The sequence below is a fragment of the Danio aesculapii genome, chromosome 19 (assembly GCF_903798145.1).
Source record: "Danio aesculapii chromosome 19, fDanAes4.1, whole genome shotgun sequence".
Classification (NCBI taxonomy): domain Eukaryota; kingdom Metazoa; phylum Chordata; class Actinopteri; order Cypriniformes; family Danionidae; genus Danio; species Danio aesculapii.
The window spans coordinates 9,330,731-9,356,803 of NC_079453.1; the positions used below are offsets into that span (position 1 = coordinate 9,330,731).

The following is a 26,073-nucleotide window of genomic DNA, read 5'->3' on the forward strand; positions in this document are numbered from 1 at the left end:
GCTGTGAAACGACATTCTCGTGTTATAATGTTGATGTTACAGCTGTGGACAACATCAGAAAGATCTGGGTTAGCCCATTAATCACATCAAAACTCAACTGTCCTGTTTGAAGTAGCAAAATTAGTTCGTCCCCTTGTTAGTTCCCCTCCTCCAGTCCAGGTACGCCCTTTCATTTGTCAGAGTCAGGGGCAAAAAAAAAAATTCACGGAAGAGATTCGGCTTTGGTTCGGGTTTGACAAGTTTTTTTTCTTCTTTTTTTAGGTAAGAGAAGAGAAGGAAAAGAAAAAAAGAGGCTTTACTGCTGCTACTACGAACTGTCAATCTGTGCTGTCCCCATTTTAGGGTAAGTCCTCCAAAATACACTTATTTATAATTCGCGACTACTTTCAACGCAAAACGTTGAGATTTTGAACATGTAAAAGTTTTTATAGAGTGTAAACGCCACGTTTTAGGAACACCCTTTGACCCTCAGCCAAACTGAGGCTGAAGCTGTAAACATCTGCTGCATTCGCTCACAGTTAATCTGTTTTTCAGAAATATGCTGAACTTGATGCAGATAAATACTTCTGTGGCTTGACGCGCTGATGGCGCGCGAATACATGCACGAGCATTAGTTTTGTACGTTAGTTGATAAATGCTGTTGTTTTAAACCTATTTTAATGCATATATTATTTTAAGATTTATAACTTACATTAAGTGTATTTCATATATAATTAAATATTTATCTTTTAATACATATTATTTGCTTCGAATTTTAATAATATCTATTAAGTGTTGATGTTTGCAGATTGTGACGCTCTTCAGTCTCCCGCGCCAACAGTAAATCAAGTCCAATATAAAAGTATCGCTTTAACTCCTGACAGAAAGAGAAGCGTTTAAGTTAACCAAAGGGTGTTTTGTTCCACGCGTGATTTGAGGGTGAAGAAAATAAGTACCTCGAGATGTTTCTAACCAGGCTTTATACTCAGGCAAAGTTGTTCCTGTGTGAATTTTTAATGGCGCACGCGAGCGGCGGGTATTGTCGTTACTGAGATCGAGCGCGCGCGCGCGTATCACATTCTCCCATTTGGAAACGCAAACCTTTCAATCTCTTTAGCTCATTGGAGAGAGAAACTGTACAGTGGAAGAGTGTCCGTGCTTATACTGCCTATGTGTCCCCTTTATCTCATTCCTTGAGTTTGTTTGCACAGATTTACTTATTCATTTCGGCCAGGCACAGAAAAAGGTCGTGTCTGTTTTGGAGAGTCACTTAAGTAATGGAAGATCTCCCTTCATTACTTATTATTAACTCATCCACGTGCTGTCTGTCTGAGGGAGTTTTGGGTTAAAGCTTGAGACTGTCTAGGGTGGCGCGGACGGCATTGCCAGGTCAGGGGCCAAAGGCGTCAATAATTTATGTGACTTCACGACTGGCACTGGATAGGGTTGAGCCCGAAGGTTGAATGAGTCAACAGGATCAGTGACCAGTGCCTATAGAGACTAGAAATATGACTGGAGACCAGGTGTGCAGGACTTGTGACAACAACACAGCATTGACTTCAACAGAGCAGCAGCCCTTTGATCCAGGGCGCATGTCAATGTAGTTTGTGCTGTGAATAAGGGCTGACAGTACAGTAGGGGCTGTGTCTTAAAACACTACACTGTTGTGCCTACATAGATGGTGGATTTCAGTTACGCTACATGCCACTTTCTGTATATGAACAGGTGCTTGTACAGTAACCTGTTCTTCCGGGTCTCACGCAAGATCTGTTTATGATAATGCTGACTTGACAGTTTACTTTTGAGAGAGAGTCTAGACTCTAGAGAAAGACACTTTTCTACATTTGAAACTAGGCTGATCTTTTTATGTTTCATGCACAAAGGTCTGTACCAGTTGTCTTTTCCCATAGTAATCAGTTTACACATTTACTAAAGTCCTTTAAATTTTCAAATCAAGTATGATTAAAATTGTATACTAAAAACTGCATGTTTATACCCTTTCTCTTCGGGTAACATGTGCAGGAATTAAGTTTAAAACATGTATTTTGTAATTACTAAATGTAATACATTCATTCATTTTCTTGTCGGCTTAGTCCCTTTATTAATTTGGGGTCGCCACAGCGGAATGAACTGCCAACTTATCTAGCACATGTTTTACGCAGCGAATGCCCTTCCAGCTGCACAAAAGTAACTCGTGTTACATTTTCGAAAAGTAACTCAAATATTATGCCTTTTTTTTAAAAGTAATGGGATACTTGTTATTTCGAACAGAAATATTATTATGTAACTCGCGTTAACTAGGAGAGCGAGTGAGCTGTTAATTCAATAGGTGTTAATTCATTTTAATAGTTAGAATATGTAATAAAAATTCATCTAAATCTAACAATAAGTTTTACGCAGCGGATGCCCTTCCAGCTGCAACCCATCTCTGGGAAACATCCATACACACTCATTCACACTCATACACTACAGACAATTTAGCCAACCCAATTCACCTGTACTGATGTCTTTGGTCTGTGGGGGAAACCGGAGCACCCGGAGGAAACACAGGGAGAACATGCAAACTCCACACAGAAATGCCAAATGACCCAGCCGAGGCTTGTACCAGCGACCTTCTTGCTGTGAGACGACAGCACTACCTACTGCGTCACCTAAATGTAATATTTATTATCTATTTCATTTATGATATCTAGCTGATTTTATATAGTGCACTCGCAGGATAGGTTTGGTGCAGGAAGGGCATCTGCTGGTAAAATGTGTCACAGTAATTGGTGGATCGTTTCAATGTGGTCACTAGTGTTGGGGAAAGTTACTTTTGAAAGTAATGCATTATATGCAGGATTAAGTTACTCCCCAGTTATGTAACTTTGTTACTAGTTGCGTTACTTAGTTACTTTTTATAGTAGGTAATGCGTTACATTACTTTTGCATTACTTTTTATTACCTGGCTGAGGCTTGATCTCTTTCAGAAATTTTATTTAAACTTTATTTCTTTTTTTTAATAGAGGAGCTCTATAATTAACAATGCACTGTATAACCTACACCTTCATTTACCTTTAAAAAACATTAAAAAAGTAATAAAGTAGGATAATGTTCTGAGAACTGCCTGACCAAAGGTGCGTTTCCCAAACAACAACATAATTCGTGGCTAAACTATCATAGTATGCTGCATCATTTGGGAAAAGAAAGATGTAGTGATGAGTGTTTCCCAAAACCAAAAGTAACTTCATTCATTCATTTTCTTTTTGGCTTAGTCCCTTTATTAATCCGGGGTCGCCACAGCGGAATGAACTGCCAACTTATCCAGCACATGTTTTACGCAGCGGATGCCCTTCCAGCCGCACAAAAGTAACTCGTGTTACATTTTCGAAAAGTAACTCAAATATTATGGCTTATTTTTTTAAAGTAATGGGATACTTGTTATTTCGAAAAGAAATATTATTATGTAACTCGCGTTAACTAGGAGAGCGAGTGAGCTGTTAATTCAATAGGTAACACCAACAACTTTTTAATAGTTAGATTATGTAATAAAAATTCATCTAAATCTAACAATAAGTTGATTTAAAACAAGTAAATTTTTAAAAGTGTAATATACTTTTAATCGGATAAATTCTAGTCAAAAATATTATTTTAATTAGTTACACCAATCAAATTATATTTTAGTGGATGTTTTCTGTTTAATAAAAACATAAATAAAAAACACTTTTTCTTTAGAAAGGTGTTCCTAAACTATTTTTAACCTGTTTAAAATTAATATGATTTAAAATAAAATGCAAAAGTACATTTTAATGGTGAAATTAGGCCTAACGTTCATTCATTCACTCATTTTCTTTTCGGCTTAGCCCCTTCATCAATCAGGGGTAGCCAAATCGGAATGAACCGGCATCTAACATTGGATAATAATAATAATAATAATGCATTTTATTTAAAGGCATTATTCTTGACACTCAAGGTCACCGTACAAGACAGCAAGAACGACCAGTTCAAATAAAAACACAATATAAAAGTCAATAGAATACAATGCAATTTTTTAAAAAAAGTGCAGTTGAGTTAAAGAGAGTAGGCTGTTCTAAACAGATGTGCTTTCAGTTTAGATTTAGAGTTTAAATCACGGAGATCAGGAGAAGTTGAATTCCAAAGCTGAGGAGCAGAGTGTCTGAAGGCTCTGCAGTCTATGGTAACAAGGCGGACAGGGGGAACAGGTGGATATGAGAAGAAGATTGAGAAGGTGTGGCTATATGAACAAGATTTGTAAGGTATGGAGGAGCAAGATTGTGGCTTTAAAAGTGAGAAGAAGTATTTTATAATTAATTCTGTAAAATGTAGGAAGCCAATGAAGCTGTTGTAGAATGGGTGTGATGTAACAGACAGAAGGGGTGTTTGTGATAATACGGGCTGCAGCATTTTGTACCAGTTGTAGTTTATGAAGAGTTTCATTAGGGAGACCAAACAGAAGGGAATTACAGTAGTCTAAATGGGATGTGGCTAAACTATGAACAAGAATGGCAGTCGAAAGGTGTGAGGGAAGGATGTAAACGATTTATATGTCAAAGGTGGAAATAAGCAGACTGGGTGACATTATTAACATGTGAAGTGAATGAAAGGGTGCTGTCGAAGATGACCCCCAGACTCTTAGTAATAATAGGATGTAAGTTTAGAGAATCAAATGAGCTTTTATTAGCACCAACAAAGTTTTTCAAGGTGGCACAAACCTACATTTTCTCTATTTTATTTATTAAAACGTAATATTCTACAGTATAAAGTATCATATTTGTATGTAAATACTTTTTACAGCAGCAGAATGACACTTTTGTAGCATCCAAAAAATATTTTTTAGTTCACAATAGTTTAAAGAGCGCTGTCAGATATGTTTAATAAAAATGTTCACTTTAAAGGTTCAGAGAATCTGTCAAGCCACGTGATGCCTAATAGAGAGACACAGTGGTGGTTTTAACCCAAATGAAGACACTGAATGAGTGTGTAGGGTTTATGTCCGACAGCCAATGTGTATTATGATATAAATTATTATATTATTGCCTTTTCAAGGCTATTTTATGGCAGTGATTATTTAACGATTACTCGCTATCCTTCAGTTTCGCTCCTGATTTGTCAGGGTTTGCCACAGCGAAATGAACTGCCAATTACTCTGGCATATGTTTGGATAAACACATCCTCTCATTGACCCTGTGATTCAATGTGACTACTTCAATTTTAATTTAGCAATTTAATTTTTAAAAGCTAATCAATTAAGCTCAAAAGTAACTCACGTTACATTTTCTAAAAGTAACTCAAATATTATTATTTTTAAAAATAATGTGTTACTTTAGGTTTTTAAAGGTGGCACAAACCTACATTTTCTCTATTTTATTTAAAACTTAAAATTCTACAGTATAAAGTATCATATTTGTATGCTAAATACATTTTACAACAGCAGACTGACACTTTTGTAGCATCCAAAATATATTTTTTAGTTCTCAATAATTCAAAGAGCGCTGTCAGATATGTTTAATAAAAATGTTCACTTTGAGGGATCAGAGAAGCTGTGAAACCACCTCATGCCCAAAAACGATAAGTCAGTTTGCCAGCCAGGTTGAGAGACACAGTTGTGGTTTAACCCAAATGAAGACACTGAACGAGTGTGTAGGGTTTATGTCCGACAGCCAATGAGAATTATGATGTAAATTATTATATTATTGCCTTTTCAAGACTTTTTTATGGCAGTGATTATATAACGATTACTCACTCGCTATCCTTCAGCTTAGTCCCTGATTTGTCAGGGTTTGCCACCGCGGAATGAACCGCCATTTACTCTGGCATAAGTTTTATGCAGCGGATGACCTTTCAGCCACACCCACACACTATTTCATTCACAAACACTCATGCACTTCAGTCAGTTTTTGTTTACGCAATTCACTCCAATACCAGCCGGGACTCGAATCGCATTGAACTGCTAGCTGTGATGCAACAGTGCTAACCACTGAGCTACCGTGCCATGCTTCAGGTCATTTAGATTCTATAATTTAGTGTAAAATAATTGAGTGTCATAATATAAATTTTCACACCATTGTTGTATATTTTATTATGGCTTTAACGTAATTTGTGAATGTGTGCCATTTATCAGTATCAGTGGACTGCAGCTATTTGTATTACTTGATAAGTCAGTATATGTAGTGTCATCATTATCTGAGAGTCAGTGGACAGAGGTGGAAGAGTGGAAGGAACTGTTTCCTGCACATTTACACCTGAGCGTAGTGTAAAAGACTCCTTCTCACTTTCAACAGCCTATGAAACCAGAAACTTTAATATGCAAACTGCGTCATCTCTGTATCTCCTTCTCTCACACTCATTAAATTAGGCTAATGGTCATGTTTCGTAATTGCTTACTACCTGTCGATGTGGTTATTACTGCTGCTGATAAGAGGAAACTGTGTGTGTGTGTCTGTGTGTCTCGGATGACAAACACACCTACACAGATTTTGACCTGTAATAACCACCCAAGGGCTACTTTACTGACCGCTGGATGTCACAGCTTGTTTTGTTAGTTTTTGTTGTTTCTGTGCCTCTGTTTGCACTGCTATGCAAATTATATGGTTTCAGTCCTGACCTGAACAAGTAGGCCGTAGTTTTCTGGTGAGGTCTGAATGGCTGACGTAAACAAAAATGATCGGAATTCGAAAGATGACAAAACCTCAGAGTGCTTTCTGTATCTGTGTGTGACACTAAGAGTCTTCAAGATTTTATCAATGAAACATGCCTTTCAGTGAACGTGTACCAGAAAACATAGGTTCTTTCCAGCCATTCTGCTGTTTCATAGATATAAGTTTTATAATTTTATATTAATGGAAATGTATTATACACTGTAAAAATGCTGGGTTCCACACAGTTCTTTCGTGTTCTCCCAACACAAATTAAGTTAATTGAATAATTTTTACAAATTTAAGTGGATTGAACATGAAACAATTAATTTGTCCCCGAAAAAGTAAGAATTGTGTTCATTCATTCATTCATATTCTTTTTGGCTTAGTCCCTTTATTAATCCGGGGTCGCCACAGCAGAATAACCCGCCAACTTATCCAGCATATGTTTTAAGCAGCGGATGCCCTTTCAGCCGCAACCCATCTCTGGGAGACATCCATACACACTCATTCACACTTATACACTATGGACAATTTAGCCCACCCAATTCACCTGTACCGCATGTCTTTGGACTGTGGGGAAACCGGAGCACCCGGAGGAAACCGACGCGAACGCGGGGAGAACATGCAAACAGGAATGCCAACTGACCGAGCCGAGGCTCGAACCGGCGACCTTCTTGCTGTGAGGCGACAGCACTACCTACTGCGCCACCGCGTCGCCTAGAATTGTGTTGTTACAACTTATTTTAAATAAGTAGTTTGAACAAGTAACATATTTAGGCAAATTTTGCTGGGTGTGGTATTTAAAAATATTTTATCTGTTGTCTTCCAATTATCTGGATCTGAGATGCACGATTAATTGAAAAAAGATCGCGATCTCCATTCAACCCCCTAGACGATCTTAATCCAGCAATTCTATGATTTTGCCAATCATATTTTCAAGTTCTGTTTTACATAGGCTACGTTGCTCGTTGCAACGTGGACACCTTGCAACACCTTGTTGAAAGAGTCATATACTGTATATAAGGTATAACAAAGACTATAGAATACACAAGACGTGTCACTCGTATACTTTTGAATGGGAGAAAGTTTAACAGTCAATATGGCGAATGAAGCCCCGCCTTCTAGTACATGAGCCAATCAGCGATCGCTATAGAATGACAATTCTCCAGGGGAGGGGCTTGGACGTAATGTGAGGCGTGCCGTGCGTTTCTGCAGATTTTGTGTGATCCGAACATTTAGAAATTAAACTAAATAGACAGTTGTTGTTTAATTTAATTGGTTATTCATAATATGTAATGTAATCGTAGTCTTTCAAGTAGTTTTGGAGAATTTAATCTTTCCCCATTCAAACAGAATGCCCGAGCATACTGCCCGAGAGGCGTTTCAAAGATGGCCGCTGAGTGAAATGACTTGCCTTAAAGGGACTTTGGGTATAATAAGGTATAATTCACCCAGAAATGACATTTTCGTCTTCATGTAATGATGTATCAGTGGCCGCGAAATCACACGTGACGTGAGCTGTTACCACAGAGAGGGCAGGCGTGCACCTGTGAACGAAATGTACTTTAGTGAACAGAACCTGCATAGGCTGTGAATAACAGTGTAGCAAAGTTCGTTATTGAGGGAAGAAGAAGACAGGGTCGGCGATTCAGGTAAGCAGTAACGTTTTATTTTTTTAGCTGAGTGCACAACACCCGTTGTGTGTGTGTGCGCTCTCTCCCTCTTCTCCCGGCTGCTCCTTCTGTTCTCCTTAAGAACGTTGTCTCTCCGGCCCAATCACTAGAATAAACAGGTGTTATTTATTATTTCTGATTGGCCTGCTGATTAGCCGCCGGGCTCCAAGCCTGCTCTCCCCCCTCATTGGGTGTTCGATCATGCTTACCTCTCCACAAACAGGTAATAAAGTTGTAAATAGTATTCATTTGTGGTACAGAGCGATTGTTTGGGAGCCACACGGAAAGTATGAACCGCACTTAGCAGTGAAAATGAAACCAAAAGCGCGCTCATAATTTTAAATAATCATATCGCATTTTAGAGTTATGATTAAGACAAGCATTTGATGGTTTTTTTTCATAGCGAACAGAGTGTTGTGCATGAGAATAAATGTTTAACAGTGTCAGTATAACTACTCTAGCATATATAGTGTTGTCTAAAAAAAATTGTCTAATGTTGTCAATGACAGATTGCAACATAATAATTCAGCATCAGAATTATGAATAGTTGTATTATGATTTCATTACTGTGCATTAAAGACCAGGATGTATATTCTATTTGAAATTTAGCATTTCTACCAACAGTAGACCTTATGTTTGAGAAATAACAATAATAATAGCCCACTCATATTAACCTTTATTTTACATCTATAGAATCGTGAAAAAATCGTGATTTTTTTTTAAGCAAAAAAAATTTGCAATTCTCATATTAGCCAGAATCATGCAGGTTTAGTCTGAGTCACGAGGGCAGCAGTCTCAGCAGAACCTCAGACTTCCCTCTTGCCAGACACTTTCTCCAACTCCTCCAGGGGGATTCTGTGACATTTCCAGGCGGAGAGACCTAGTACCTCCAGTGTGTCCTTTGGTCCTGCTCCTGGAGGGATATACCTGGAACACCTCTCAACTGAATTCTCTCGATGTGGAGGAGCAGCGGCTCTAAGCAGAGCTCCTCCCGGGTGGCAGACCTTCTCATCCTATCAATAAAGGTGTGCCCTGCCATCCTGTGAAGAAAACTCATTTCACCCTTGTATTCGAAATCTTGTCCTTTCGGTCATCACCCAAAGCTTATGACCATAGGTCAGAGTAGGAACATAGATTGAGCAGTAAATCAAGAGCTTTGCCTTTCAGCTTAGCTCCTTCTTTACCACATCAGACCAGTACATAGACCTCATTACTGCTGCCGCTGCACCTGTTAATCTCACGTTCCATCCTTCCCTCACTCGTGAACAAAATCCTCCATCTGGGGTAAGGACCCCCAACCTAGAGATGGCAAACCATGGTCTTTGACTTGAAGGTGCTGATTCTCATCGCTGCTGCTTCATTGTTGGCAGCATACTAGTGCATGCTGAAGGTCCATGTCTAATGGAGCCAACAGAACAACATCATCTGTGAATAATAGGTGAAATCCTGTAGTCCCCGAACCATATCCCCTCTGGCCCTAGGCTGCACCGAACTGAATCTGAACAGAACAGGTGACAAAGGCCAACCCTGCCAGAGTTCAATATGCTCCTTGATACAAGTCTAACTTATTGTCAGCAATGCAAACCAAACTCCTGCTCTGTTCATACAGGGACCAGACAGTCCTTAACAGAGCACCTCTGACATCACACTCCCAAAGCACCCCCCAAAGATTGCCACAAGAGACACGGTCGAATGCCTTCTCCAATTCCAAAAAACACAAGAGGACTGGACAGGTGAACTTCAACAAATCCTCGAGCATCCTAGATTTCATCCTATATTTCGGCTTATTTTTCAAAATATTTCTGTGCATATTTATTCATTTATATTTAAGTGTTAGTAATGTACTAAACCAGCTTATACAGTTTGCTTGGAAAGATCAAGTTTGCCAACAAATCATTTCAACTTGCATTATTAAACCGACTGAGAAATATCAGTTTAAAGTTGTGACCTAAAATTGTATTTCATTTTAAAACCATTGTTCCTGTCTTCAGGCTTGGAATTAGTTTCATTGGTTTTCTTACTATGTATGGAGAGATGAAAATGACTGGAATGTTTACCATTGGGAAAACCTTTAACATCAACTAGGTAATATGAAACATGCCAATCACATAGTGGCTTTTGGTCTCTTTCCCTGCTTACTGCCGTACAGTTAACACTGATGATCTGAATAAAAAAGCTAGAGAGGTGGTGTGTTCCAAACAGGATGTATCACCCTCCAAATGGCACTTTAGAGTGAAAATATTCATGGCCTCCGTTAGGGGTGGGCGGTACACCGGTGTCATAGTCATCACCGGTGTGACATTGCGCCACGACATAGATTTTCTAATACCGTCAATACCGTAATAAATCAATTACGCGCCTTGAACGGCTGCATTTACATCAATAATAGCTAATTCTAAATAATAAGGCATTCAATTTTCTTCAAACGTTCAGTTGTGGTCTGAATACATGTCCTTATACTACAGGGCTCGAAATTGCAACCATTTTGGTCGCATGAGCGCCCGAAATTTAATCTATGCGCCCTCATAATATCTTTGGGAGCATTTGTGTGTCTGAATATAATGGTTGTAGTGCAATCTGATTTGATTTTCCTCTAAAAACTTGCTGAATCGCTCTACCCTGCTGCTGTATTGGTTCATAGCTGTCAGTCAGGGAGCTTTTGTTACTGCAGGAAATGCAAACGGCTGAAGAGTGAAAAGTGCACAGGTTTGCAAACCTCACCTAAAGTTATAATAATAATAATAATGGCGCAGATGACAGCGATCATGACATGAGGTAAATGTTGATCTGCCAGCTGAGATCAATCAAGGGTTTTCGGAGAAGGTGCCCGAATCTCGATGCGTTGCATTCACCGCGTGTTCAGCGTAAATGTCCGCTAAATATAAAATCTAACACTGTACACATCATCGCCAAAGAAACTCACCTTTACTAAGTTTACACTGAAACTACGGCTCATAACAAAGAGCGGAATTGCACTGGTGGTCATCGCGAGAATCCTGCTCTGTCTGCTCATAAATTGGTGCGGCTGACTCGCCTGCTTTATTCCACCAACAGAGAAATGAAGATCAGCTCATAACGAGACTGAGCATTTACAATGACCCAAACCTAAACTTTTAAAGAGTGATAGAAGTGAGACTTTCTTTTGTCCGTTCTTCCTTGAGATGTATATTATTTTGCTATTGAAAGTAATACCATGATATTATACCGCCACCGTTCAAAAGATGAAAAATACCGTGATATTAATTTTAGGTCATATCGCCCACCCCTAGCCTCCGTATTGAAGTGTCATTCCAAACCAAAGTGCTCAAACCTGGGCAATTTGAAGAGTTCAACTGATGGATACTTCTAGCTCCCATGATCCTTTACACAGTAAAGTTGATTGGTGACACGCAATGCGTTCCATTCGGAATGGCTCATCACTATTTGCCCTAATATCTTCAAAGTTGTCACTCTGAATAGTGATGATCCCTATCGAATGGAATGCAGTGACTCAAAATGTTCAGGGGGGCTGGAACACTGAAGAGAGAACCACTGTTTTAAAACAAAAAGTTGAAAAACATGCCAAAGAGCCTGTAAAAACCATCATTTAAAGATTAATCAAAATAATTTTTGTTATGACTTATTTATATTTTGTTAGAATTTTTACAGTGTATATACATAAGTTTAAATATATAGTTCTTATAATAATTTGTAATTTTTATTTTTTAAATTGTGAGTTTTAAGTAATTTGTTCATTAATATATACAAAAATATTTATTAGCATTTTTATATTAAAATGTTTATATCTAATTTTATTTCAAGTATAAATGATAAAAATATTGAAAAATTATGGAAGTTTTTTCTCCAGTTTTAAAAATTGTATAGATTTTACTGCTTAGAATTAACATGCTTTGTCAACTAACTGATACAATTAATAGTATGCCAATAATATTTGTTTTTTTTAATTTAAATTGTCAAAAAATGCTTAGTGGTTAGCACTATTGTCTCACAGCAAGAAGGTCGCTGGTTTGATTCCGGGCTGGGCCAGTTAGCATTTCTGTGTGGAGTTTGCATGTTCTCCCCATGTTCACGTGGGTTTCCTTTGGGTGCTCCGGTTTCCCCCACAGTCGAAAGACAAGCGCTTATAGGTGAATTAAACAAACTTGGCCATAGTGTGTGTGAATGTAAGAGTGTATGGGTGTTTCTCAGTACTAGGTTGCGGCTGGAAGGGCATTCGTCACGTAAAACATATGCTGGAATAGTCGGTGGTTCATTTCGCTGTGGTGACCCCTGATAAACAAGGGACAAAGCTAAAGGAAAATGAACAAATGAATATTATCAGTGACAGCACAGCTAGGGCTACATATGTTTTTACCAACACGATCTCATGGCAACTTTTTGATTTAGTCACTAATTCGTATGAATTTGTACAATCTGATTCGTACAATTTAGTATGCTTTGCTCATCCCCCAATGACTGTTGGGTTTAGGGCTGGGGTTTGGTGCCACACCTCCTTTTTAAAATCGTAAATTTTCGTACAACTGAATTCCACAAATATACGAATTTGCCACTAAACTGACAAAGTGTAAAATAGTTACGTTTCCTCATGAGATCAGACTGGTTTTTATATACTTTTGTTGCTTCATATATCATATTAAAGGGATACAGTGCATTCGGAAAGTATTCATAACGATTTTCTTTTTACACACTTTTACAGCCTTATTCCAAAATGGATTAAATTCATTTATTTCCTCAATTCTACACACAATACCCCATAATTACAATGTTAAAAAAAGAGTTTTTTAAAATTGTTGCAAATTTATTAAAAATAAAAAACCTGAAAAATCACATGTACATCAGTTTTCAAAGCCTTTGCTCAATACTTTGTTGTTGCACCTTTGGCAGCAATTACAGCCTCAAGTCTTTTTGAAATGATGCCTCAAGCTTGGAACACCTGTCTTTGGGAATTTTTTTTCCCTTTCCTCTTTGCAGTACCTCTCAAGCTCTATCAGGTTGGATCGGAAGCGACGGTGTACAATCATTTTCAGATCTCTCCAGAGATGTTCAATAGGACTTGGGTATGGGCTGTGGCTTTGCCACTCAAGGACATTCACCAAGTTGTTGTGAAGCCACTCCATTGATATTTTGGCGGTGTGCTTTGGGTCATTGTTCTGCTGAAAGATGAACCGGTTTTCATTCAGGATGTCTCTGTACATTGTTGCATTCATCTTTCCCTCTATCCTGACTAGTCTTCCAGTTCCTGCTGCTGAAAAACATCCCCACAGCATCATGCTGCCACTACCATGCTTCAGTGTAGGGATGGTATTAGCCTGGTGATGAGCGGTGCCTGATTTTCTCCACATGTAACGCCTGGCATCCACTCCAAAGAGTTCAATTTTATTTTCATTAGACCAGAGAATTTAGTTTCTTATGGTCTGAGAGTCCTTCAGATGCCTTTTGGCAAATTCCAGGTGGGGAGAGGCTTCCATCTGGCCACTCTACCATACAGTCCTGATTGGTGGATTGCTGTACAGATGGTTGTCCTCCTGTAAGTTCCTCCTCTCTCCACAGAAGAACACTGGAGCTCAGATAGAGTGACCATTGGGTTATTCATCACCTCCCTAACAAAGGCTCTTCTACCCCGATCACTCAGCTTAGATGGCCGGCCAGCTCTAGGAAGAGTCCTGGTGGTTCCAAACATCTTCCACTTACGGATGATGGAGGCCACTGTGCTCATTGGAACTTTCAGAGCAGCAGAAATTTTTCTGTAACCTTCCCCAGCCTTGAAACAATCCTGTCTCGAAGGTCTACAGACAATTCCTTTGTCTTCATGCTTGGTTTGTGCTTTGACATGCACTGTCAACCCTGGGACCTTATATAGACCGGTGTATGCCTTTTCAAATCATGTCCAATCAACTGAATTTACCACAGGTGAACTCCAATTAAGCTGCTAAAACATCTCGAGAATGATCAGTGGAAACAGAATGTACCTGAGCTCAATATAGAGCTTCACGCCAAAGGCTGTGAATACTTATGCAAATGTGATTTTTCAGGTTTTTTATTTTTAATAAATTTGCAACAATTTCAAAAAATCTTTTTTGACATTGTCATGATGGGGTATTGTGTGTAGAATTTTGAGGAAATAAATGAATTGTATCCATTTTGGAATAAGGCTGTAACATAAACAAATGTGGAAATAGTGAAGCGCTACGAATACTTTCCGGATGTACTGTAGTTCACCCAAAAAATTTAAAATCTGTAATTTTTAACTCATCCTTTACTTAATCCATACCAGTTTGAGTCTTTGTTTTGTTTTGTTGAGCACAAAAAGAGAGAAATTAAAACATTTTGCAAAAAACAAATATGGAAGTCAATGATTAACTTGCAGATTTCCAGCTTTCATCAAATTCAAAATATCTTCTTTTGTATTAAACAGAAGAAAAATAAAAACACAAACAGGTTTGAAACAAGTGGAGGATGAGTAAATAATGACAGAATTATTTACTTTTGGGGGAACTGTATTTTAAAAACACATTCATACACACATCATCACCTCTCCTTCCACCCCCAAAATCTGATCTTCATCTCTTCATGCCAAACATAACTGACTTATGAATTTCTGAAGGAATCTGAGCAATGCCATTCACTCAGTGAGCTATTACAACTCTCTCGTCATTTCCCAGTAAAACTGTATGGTGCAATGTATAGAGAGATCGAACACTGAGTGTGTGCCTGCATCAGTCAAATCTCATACGTGACAAAAGCACTGAATTCTTTAGATTGAAAGAGGCGTGAAGACCTGAAAGCAGAAAGCGTGAGTGAGGACAGACGTGATGTTGGAGCCGCTGGTAAAATCCCTGTCGAAACACGAGCCCGCGGTGCGTTTGGGTCATCAGTAGATCAGATGACCTATCACAGATCAGGACGAGCGCTGGCCAATCGCCTCTTCTCTTATCTGCAACTGGCTGTCAGCTCAAACGCACAGCATTTCCATTCTCCACGCTCCACTTCACACACTCGCTGAAGGCTTGAAGAAAAGTGACAAACACTCAGTGACTCCACTACTTTTTTTCTACCTGCAGTCACTATTTTTTCTTGTCTATGGGGATTAGAAAAACCAGTCCTGTGATTCCTGTCCAATCAATTCGCACATAGAAGGTGAATCGCATCATAATGAACTACCTCAAGAGATGGGTGGTTTTATAATTGAAGCAAACTGTTTGGAAGCATTAAAAGTGTCCAAAAGATGATGTCCAAAATCTTTACTCACAATGACCCAGAGACTGTTTAGATTCATGTCACTGATGAAAAGATGACGAAAGTTTACTTTATGCTGCCTGAAATGGCCCTAAACAACCAACAGGCATAAGACGTCAACATAACATCAAAATGACATTGTACCCCAACATTGTGGGAACGTTGCATTTTGTTTGGAAATTAAAATTGGGTTGATTTCAAAACACTATGTCAGGCCGACGTCAATATCCAACGTCTAAAGTAAATTCGGTGTCTAAAGATGTTACAGCTTGACGTTGTGTGGACGTTACCAATATGCCGTCTATCAGACGTTGGATTTTGGTTGCCATACCTGACGAATTATTGTCAGTATTTGATATCAATATGACGTTGGTTTAAGATCTTGGCTTGACGTTGGATTTTGGTCACTGTCCAACACAACCTAAAATCAACCTAATATCAATGTCATTTAACATTGTTATTTGATATTAAAAAATTATTGACATTGAATTTTGGTCACCTGATATCAGAACCTAAATCTAACCTAATATTAACGTCTTATGACATTGTGTTCCTGCTGGGCAATAACTAAATGTACTACAGAATGTTACGTTTACAAACATTCACAAATTACATGTAAATGCATCAGCTTTTTATAGAGTAATACTCACTACTCTTGAGTACTTTTGAAAGGGCTACTTTTTACTCATAATTTGAGTAATATTTACAACCCATACTTTTACTCTACCTGCACTACATTTTAGGCAAGCAATGGTACTTTTACTTGAGTATGATTTTTCAGTACTCTTTCCACTACCGTGTAAACTTTAGAACGATTTTTACTAGCTGTGCCATTGATTAACTACTGCTTTTTCTCCAAATAACCTTTTTTGTTTTGTTGTTAGATATTTTATTTTTAAGGAAATTTTTTTAAGGAAGAAAGAAGTCTCCTGTGTTTTGACTGGGTCATCTATAATACAAACTCAACATTGCATATCTTGTGATGTGACTATTGTGGACGCACACATTGCGATAATGTTATATTGTGCAGCCCTATTTAAAGCATTACACTTGAGTTGGACCTTTTCCATGATTTTTTGGTCTTTTTTTTATCTCCCTCCCTCAATATAAAGTATATTTTATTTTGAACGTTTGTAATTTATTAAGTTACTCACTTCTGTTTTAAGTGTTCTGTTACTTATTCATGTTTAGTAAATAACATAGCATAAATATTAATTAATTATGCCTAAATTTTGCTTTATCTTACTGATTCATTATCAAGTTTTTTTTCATCCAATATATATATATATATATATATATATATATATATATATATATAGGGCTGAACAATATATCGTTTGAGCATCGATATCGCAATGTATCACATTAGCATATGTGCAACAGTCACATTGCAGGATTAGATTATTTATTGAAGATTAAATTATTTTTGAAATATAATAATAGAGTAATGACCACGTTATTTTACATTTGATTATTTAAGGATTTGATTGATTTTTGCACATAAATACTTTTTGACTCCCCAAAAAAACCATATAGCACTTTTTTTTACTTTTATTTTTGTTAAATTTGTTACATTTTATGCAGATGCACTGCATAGAAAAAGATAATCCCAGAAAATCCCAGTCAAACTAAATGAATTAAAAATTTCCAAATGGAGCTATTTAAATCATGTGTTGAAATTATATTCATATTGCAAAATATGTCGCAGCAAAAGAATATATCGTAATATATACAGTTGAAGTCAGATTTATTAGTCCCCCCGAATTATTAGCCCCCCTGTTTTTTTCCCCCAATTTCTGTTTAACGGAGAGAAGATTTTTAATCAACACATTTCTAAACATAATAGTTTTAATAACTCATTTCAAATCACTGACTGATTTTATCTTTGCCATGATGACAGTAAATAATATTTTACTAGATATTTACTAGACGCTTCTATACAGTTAAATAGGCAGGATAAGGTCATTAGGCAAGTTATTGTATAACGATGGTTTGTTCTGTAGACTATGGACAAAAAATATAGCTTAAAAAGGATAAAAATTTTGACCTTAAATGGTATATTCTTATTATTATTTTATTATTATTTTATAACATTTTTCAACATATTTATTGTCACAATCACCAGCAATCTATGCAGATCTCTGATCACTGGTATACACACAGTTCACTAAAGAACTACAAATCCGCCAGTATATGGACTACAAGTTCCAGTCATGCACCGCTCACACGCACCTGTTCCTCATTCCGCTGATTTCAGTGCCTCATGAACTGATTATATGGACTATATCACATATATACACAGCACACACACACACCTCTTGGCTGAGTCTTGTTTATCTGTCTTTGTGAACCCTACATTGCATTTTCCTGGTCTTGTCCTTCCGTGTTTGATCTCTGCTTTGTTTTACCATTTTGATACCTTTCCGCCTGTACTGACCATTTGCCAGTTTAATGACCACAACTATGGATTTGCCTGCATACTGTACATCTGTTTGCTTGTGAATGTGACCGTTGCTTGCCTGACCTTTCTAATAAACCTGCGTTTGGATCCGCACCTCTGTTGTCAGCATCTCCAGTTTGCATTACATTTATAATTACATATCACTTTGTAATTTTAATCTAAAATCCTTAATATTTTATATATAACACTGTTAAATGTACACTACAGTTTAAAACATGTTTTAAAGTATGTAATAATAAGTATAAATAAAATAAGTATTTCAAGGTTTCAGAGAAATGCAGTTCCTTTTAACTTCTATTTTTTTGCAAACACTGGAAAAAAAATGTTTCCAAAATGAAAAATATATATATATATTTATCTAAATATATATGATTTCTGCAAGATCATTTAATCCTTCAGAATTTTACAGCGTTTGCTTTACAATTTAATTTTCAAAAACAATTAAAAAATAAATTATTTTTTTATCTTAACTATTATGAGACATCTTTATGGATTAATTTCCATGCATTTTAAATATCATCTGTATAATAAATGCTTTTGTTTTTGTTCTTCTTACAGAGCTAAGTCTACTATGGAGTCAGCGATTAAGACCGTTGTGGGTGTTTTCCTGAAGTCCTCTAAAGGCAAGGAGAACCTAGGAGGAAAGGAGTTCCAGAGTCTGGTGAAGAACCAGCTGAAGAACATTCTGACGGTCAGAGGACAAATTCAGCGTATTTTTAATATTCATTCATCAGACAGAATCAGTAGACGCTCCACTCGTTTTTTCCATAGACTGTATCTGTTTCTTTCTCGAGCAGTTCCTCATTATCTGGACTGTGATGAGCTGAGCAGAAACCGCAAGCTTGTGTCCAAATAGTCATTTAGTATGAGGAACGCCTCTGGGTTATTTGCTGCGGTGCCACGTTAAATTACAGAGGAAAAGTTTAGTGCTGCACGCTCGTCCTGCGTAGACATCAATCATTCATTAGATCATGCAGTTTTTAGGCGAAGTCTGCTATTAATCTTCTAAACAACACATTGGCCTGACAGACCCTGTAAACCTGCTGTAGATTTAATACATTAAAAAGGTATAACAAATAAGCAACAACCCACACAAATAAAAAACTGAATATAAGTCGTTTAACAATAGCAACCATCGTAAAAACATGCAAAACGCTTTGGTGCTATGATTTGGTTTTCAAATATTATTTCAAATGTCTATATACTTTTTATATAATGCTTATGTGAATTACATTTTAATATTGGATCAACTACTTTTAAAGTTGTGATTACTTGACAAAAGTGTAAATGTTTGTTATGGAACAGTTAATAGTTTAGCAAATATAAAGCAAATAGCAAATCCAAAATGTATATTTTGGTGCTGTGATATAATATTTCATTTGCATAATTATATATCCTGTAAAAATATGTGATCCTGGATCACAAAATCAGAACTTGAAAATGTGGAATCTGAGGGTGCAAAAATCTAAATATTGAGAAACTTGCTAAATAAAGTGCATAGCCAACTAAAATAATTTTTATGTATTTAAACTGTTTTTGACAAAATGTCTTGATGAAACATGATCTTTACTTAATATTATAATAATTTTTAGCATAAAATAACATTTTAAAAATAATATTTTTATATATTAAAAAATCTATCATTTTGACCTATACCATGTATACCCATGCGACATTAGTGTGGTCCTGGGTCACATAACTATATATATATTTTTATGTTCTTTACTAAAATAAAGATGTATTATTACATTATGTATACATACATATTACAATTTGGAATATTCATTACTGGCAAATATATTTGACTAAACAAAAAAGACAGAAAACCACTTTAGAAAAACTACTTTAAATTGCATCCCCAAATCGGAAAAAGTTGGAACAGCATGGAAAACGCAAAAAAAAAAAAGAAAGTTGTGATTTCCAAATTTACTTTAACTTCTATTTGTATTTCATTGCAGACAATATGACAAACATTGTTTAATGTGTTCCTCATGATTTTTATAGTTTTTTTTAAATAAACACTTTTCCAATTTTGGTTCTTGCAACACTTTTCAAAAAAGTTGGGACAGGAGAATTTAGGGCTAGTAATCAAGTAAATTGGTTAATTAATGATATAATTTCAAATAGGTGATGTCAACAGGTGATTGTAATTATGATTTGGTACAAAAGCAGCATCCAAGGAAGGTCTAGTCCTTTAGGAACAAAGATGGGCCGAGGATCACCAACCCTTATGTGTCACTACATCAAGAACTAGCATTCATTTTATTTTATTTTCGGCTTAGTCCCTTCATTAATCTGGGGTCGCCACAGCGGAATGAATCGCCAACTTATCCTGCACGTTTTATGCAGCGGATGCCCTTCCAGCCGCAACCCATCCCTGGGAAACATCCATACACACTCATACACTACGGACAATTTAGCCTACCCAATTCACCTGTACTCTATGTCTTTGGACTGTGGGGGAAACCGGAGCACCTGGACTAAACCCACGCGAACGCAGGAAGAACATGCAAACTCCACTCAGAAACGCGAACTGACCCAGCAGAGGCTCGAACCAGCGACCTTCTTGCTGTGAGGAGACAGCACTACCTACTGCGTCACAAATACCAGATAAATATGTACTGTGTCAAAAGGAAGCCCTATGTTAACAGTGTACAGAAGCGTCACTTATCTGAGCTTGGAGGCATCTGGGATGGACCCTCACACAGTGGAAATGTGTACTGTAGTCAGATGCATTAGTATTTTAAGTCTGTTTTGGGAGAAATGGATACCTTGTGCTCTGGACCAAAGAAGAAAAGGATCATCCAGACTGTTACTAGCAACAAGGCTTGTGTCCTTGGCAAAGATAACTTGCACTTCTGTGATGGCACTATTAATGGTGAAAAATACAGATTTTGGAGCACAATATGCTGCCTTCATTTCCAGGGACACCCATGCATATTTCAACAAGACAATGCAAAACCACATTCTGCACACATTACAAAGTCTTGACTTTGGAGGAAAAGGATACAGGTACTTGACTGGCCTGTCCGCAGTCCCGACCTGTCTCCAACAGAGAATGTGTGGTGCATTTTGAAGCGCAAAATGTGACAACGAAGACCCCGTACTGTCGTCCACCTTGAGACTTATTTGCAGGAAGAATAGGACGAAATTACACCTGAAACACTTCATCACCTGGTGTTCCTAAATGTCTTTTAAGAGTTGTGAAAAGGAATAACAACATTACAAAATAGTAAATGCATTACTGCATCAATTAAAAAAAGGTGTTGCAAGAATCAAAATTGGAATACATGTTTATTTTGGTGAGAAAAACACATTAAAGTCATTAGGAACACTTTAAATAATGTTTGTTGTATTGTCTGCAATGAAATACAAGTCAAAGTAAAATCATAAATGATTTTATTTGTGTTTTATTTGCGTTTTCCATACTGTCCCAACTTTTTCTGATTTGGGGTTGTATAAATAAAATCCACAAAAGTTTTTCAAAGTAACCGAAACACCGCAAGTTCCTCACAAACATTTACATTTTTTTTTTAACAAATACAAATCTACTTAACATTGCACAATGCATCGCCACAAACTGTTTATTCCAGTAAAACTGTGTTGATCAATACAAACTGCAGGCATGCTTCAGGAATGACTAACATCTGAGTGACTCTTTGTTTAGGGCTCAGAGGACAACGAGGCAGTAAAAACCATGCGTGAACAGCTCGACAACAACCAGGATGGCAAGGTCAGTTTCAAGGAATACATGAATCTGGTGGGTTATCTGGCACAGGCCGTGAGCGAACAGCGCTGTCTGGAGACAGAAACACCAGCGGAGACTCCGGTCCAGGAGAGCCAGCCCCAAGCCGCAGCGAATGTCCAGGCGGAACCACAACAAGCAGAACCACAGGCGGAAAAAGACAAGAAGAAGGAAGAAGAGAAGCCGGCGGCGGAGGAGAAGAAGCCAAAGGAAGAGACAAACAAAGAGGTGGAACAGAAAGGAGCTAAAGCTGAAGAGAAAAAAGTCGAAGAGAAAAAAGCTGAAGCGAATCAAGCCGTAGAGAATAAAGCCGAAGAGAAAAAGGTCGAAGAGAAAAAAGCTGAAGCGAATCAAGCCGTAGAGAATAAAGCCGAAGAGAAAAAGGTCGAAGAGAAAAAAGCTGAAGAGAATAAAGCTGAAGAAAAGAACATAAAAGAGGAAGCATCATAGGAGCTGGAGGAAGTCGCATCTCTAATGCTTCCATGTTCGTTTTATCTGTCATTTTTTTTTATTATTGTGGTATTTTAATACATACGTACATACATACCAGAAACTACCCGATACACTACACATTTTACAGTCCAAAGAGTCCTCCTAATACAGTTTTTTGATATCGCTAGGACCCGTTTTTGAAATATTTAGGTTACTTTTTAAAAACTCTTTGTGGAAAACATTATAGGATGATCAAATTAAAATGACTTTTATCATACGGTTTGCAATACATAAACTCATAATCGTGAGTTATCAACATAATTTTATAATTGTGAGATATAAACTTTGGTTTTTAAGATATAAACACTATACAATGTAAAAAAAAAAGTTATGGTAAAAGAAGCTGGCAGCTGTACTTGCCAATTTTAGCATTAAAAAAAACTTAATGCAGTAACCATGATCAACATTAGATGTAACACTAACTCAAATATACATAATGAGAAAAAAATACTAAATATAACAATAGTAATGGCAATGAAAAAACAAAAAGTTTCACGAAGGAAATTCCCAAGAAATCAATGGTTTATATGCACAAAGACTTTTAAATTCAGCCAGCCAGAATCAGCTCTTCCGGTGGACTGTCTTTCCATTATAAACTGCCACATTTAAGGTCTGATTTCTTAAAAAATTTATCTTCGCTACCTGATAGATATACAATATAAAGTGGGTCCCAGACCCGACAAGAAGCACTCCATTAAATTCCATTTTCCCCACCATAAAATAAAATGTTTATTTTACTGTATTTTATTGTATTTTCAATAGATTTTCTGCGCTCGCCTTCTGGTTCTGACGGAGGTCTTCACACCGTCTTTCATCTCGTTTTACACTTGAGCAACTAAATGAATGCTTAAGTTTATTTAACTGAATGCATTGTAATTATGTTACAACATCGATGCTATAAAAGGAACCTTATGAAATTGATAATAGTCACATTAAGCTTTCACTGGAAGTTTATCATTGGCTGATAAACACTAGCTGTACATAGAGCCCATTGTAGTGTTAATCACGGTTATTTATGTCCAGTTCTAGTAATTTTTAAAGCGTATAAAGAAAAAAGGCCACAATTGCATTGTATAAACTATGAATTCTTTTTGTGAAAAAGATTTTGAGAAAAAAAATTGAACTAATATATACTCAAAACTATAAAACAATTCAGCTGAAAAGTCGTAATTGTGATGTATAAACTAAAAATTATGAGGAAAAGAAGTCAGAGTTGCGATAAATAAACTTACACTTGCATAACAAACAAGTTTTCAGAATCACAAATAGATACAGATACAACATCGCAGTTCCTGAAAAAGTCAAAATTGTCAGATATAAACTAAGAATAGCAGGATATAAACTCATAATTATGAAAAAAGTAATTAGTAATTGTGAAAAAAAAATCACAATTGTAAAAACTTACAAATTTCTAAATTTCATAGTTTTAGCTCATTCACACTACGAGCGACTCGCAGCTGCAAAGAGACAAGCAGCCATTCATTTCAACTGAGAGCAAGCGATTTCCAGTGACCTCCGTCTATGCAAGCAACAGCGACCGTCTGCGAAAAAGTTACGAATTTTAGGCAAATGAGCGACTTTCTTGAGCGTCAGCCAATGGACCCTTTTCACAAGCCTGTTATGATGCATTTAACGGTCATCATAATCTTAAATCCTTTTTTGAAAGTTTTTTTTTTATTATTTTTTAGAGGTTTTCACCTTTAATGACAGGACATTGGAGATTTACAGTCTGGAAAGTAAAGGGAGCAGAGAGAGGAGAAGGATAGGCAAAGGACCTCGAGCTGAGAATCGAACTCGGGTCGCCGCGAGCACCTGGGTGCTATATGTCGACGCACTAACCACAAGGCTATTGGCGCCGACCTTGAAAGTTTTTAATATTTAGATTTTTTTTTTTTATCGTATGAACATTTATATGCATCTATGAGTGTTTTATATCATCTTTGCATCAAATTACAAAAAAATAATTTGCTTATGTGAGGTGTTTCTACAGCAGTGTCTACGAGGCTAAGAGTAAATTTGAACATATTCTCTCCTCTGGCTGCCGTCATCAGTCTCACACAATTTTTTTTCTTTTTTCAGAAAGTCTTGATAACGCCATCGTGGAGTTTTTCTTTGATTATTTTAGAAAATAGGATCGTAAAAATATTATTTGTTGTACTCTCGATTCACTGCGCTCTAAGTTTACCCAACCATGACGCCTTCCGCTACTAAGAAACCTGGAAATGTGAAAAGGGTCAATAGGAACACCAGTAGAGCTCACGTGAGCCTCTCTCAGCTCCTGCAGAGGCTGGTTGTATTCTCCGTGCTGTAGAACTTCACAGACCTGCATATGCAGCAGATCGCCACCCAGAACGACAGTCAAAGTCCTGTATAGTGTGAATGAGGCATTATATTTACCTTTAACGTACAAATTTGGAGCTGTAACACCTTTTGCAGCTTTTCATCTGACAGTGTAGAACAATTTCAGCCCAGGCTTGGTGAAAACATATGCCTCAGACTATATTTTTCCGAAACGTAAAATACATTCCTCCAGGTACGTTTTGTTGCACGTTTTAGATGAAAAATCCACTAGAGGGCGCTGTGTACACTTTTGCGAATCTGAAATTTGTTACTTAGGGTGTGTTTTATGTTTCGAATATACATTCTTTACACAGAGCTCTAAATATCATTGATAGGAACAAAACTTGTTGGCGTCGTACTGTCCCATATCATTCATTTGACCTTTTACCTGCAGTCAAAGGTATGTTTAAGTGGATTTTTGTGGTTTCACAAAAATCGTTGCTGAAGCACATAATTGCAAACGTTTGTAATTCTGAGTATATCTTGCGATTCAGAATTGTCATAATAAAAAACACAAGTTGTTCTTTCACACCACTAAAGTTTGTCACCCAACAAAAACACATTAAGCAATGAACTAAATACACTAACAACAGCTAGCACTAATTTACAATGTTTTCGTTTGTATTTATTCCCCCAAAACAAGAATGATATCTCTTTAATGTAACATGAGTACACTTTTCTTTGTAAATTCTCTTTTTTGTGTGTGTGTGTGTGTGACAGACTATAATGAAATCGATGAACCATTGTTTACAATTTTAGCTACATCGAATTGTTTTGATAGTGTTTTATTTCTTAGATTTGGAATACGTTTTTTTTAATATGGTATTTTTGAGGAAATGTAGCAAATTGCAGTCTAATTGACTGTTGTGTTGTTAGTTTTGATCATGTAAACACTATTAAATGATCCACATTTTAAAACTCTTCACAGTTTCAAAAAGCAACTTAATATTTAAAAGCGAGTCCTAGCGATTGTTAAAAAACACTACTAATTTTTGTTTGTATGCACATGTGTTCATGCCTGTGATTAGTTTTGTAATAATATAGTGTGTGATAGAAGTTGTCAACAGCCGCAAATGTGACCAATGGCCAAAGGGGTGCAATAATAAATAAATGTCCTTTTTTTATTTGAGCCAGATTTGTTGTATAAGGGTACTGCAACCACTGTATCCCCTCGCTAAAATGTCCACAAAACATCCGTGAATGAAGATCAGACGTCATGTTTATAGCGTAAATGTTGAAAAAAAGACTATGTTTACTTTAGTTTGTGCCACCTTCGACTCCGGTGCTAGTCGTAAATGTGTTTTTCAGTGTTGCAGAAGCATAAAATCAACATTTTTTACCTTGCTCGCCGAAATGCCTTTCTGCAGGAGTTTATCTAATTGCATCACCATTTTAAAATGTAGGACTTGCATTTGTGGTGCACATGGGAACACTATATGCAGTCCTCATAATTTGTTGTTCACATTTCTGGGCCTTGTTTGCATGAGAATAAACAAATTTGCTTTTGAA

At 36.9% G+C, this 26,073-nt stretch overlaps 1 protein-coding gene across 2 annotated transcripts; it reads left to right on the forward strand.

The window, feature by feature from the left end:
• Positions 1 to 26,073, forward strand: s100u (S100 calcium binding protein U). 2 transcript variants are annotated; one of them, XM_056479652.1, is made up of 4 exons: positions 1 to 159; positions 262 to 343; positions 18,546 to 18,678; positions 21,655 to 26,073. In XM_056479652.1, exons 3-4 carry the CDS (start codon positions 18,559 to 18,561, stop codon positions 22,180 to 22,182), a joined length of 648 nt encoding a protein of 215 aa, XP_056335627.1. In that variant the 5' UTR covers positions 1 to 159; positions 262 to 343; positions 18,546 to 18,558; the 3' UTR covers positions 22,183 to 26,073. The 2 variants fall into 2 exon arrangements, with proteins under 2 accessions (XP_056335627.1, XP_056335628.1); XM_056479653.1 differs by lacking the exon at positions 1 to 159 and having other exon boundaries at positions 199 to 343.

What these genes read in the sequence shown, in the direction of transcription:
- s100u (XM_056479652.1), top strand. Translation starts at nt 18,559, where the DNA reads ATGGAGTCAGCGATTAAGACCGTTGTGGGTGTTTTCCTGAAGTCCTCT. An exon ending in AGCTGAAGAACATTCTGACG is followed by an intron (nt 18,679 to 21,654) that starts GTCAGAGGACAA and finishes CTCTTTGTTTAG; the next exon opens with GGCTCAGAGGACAACGAGGC.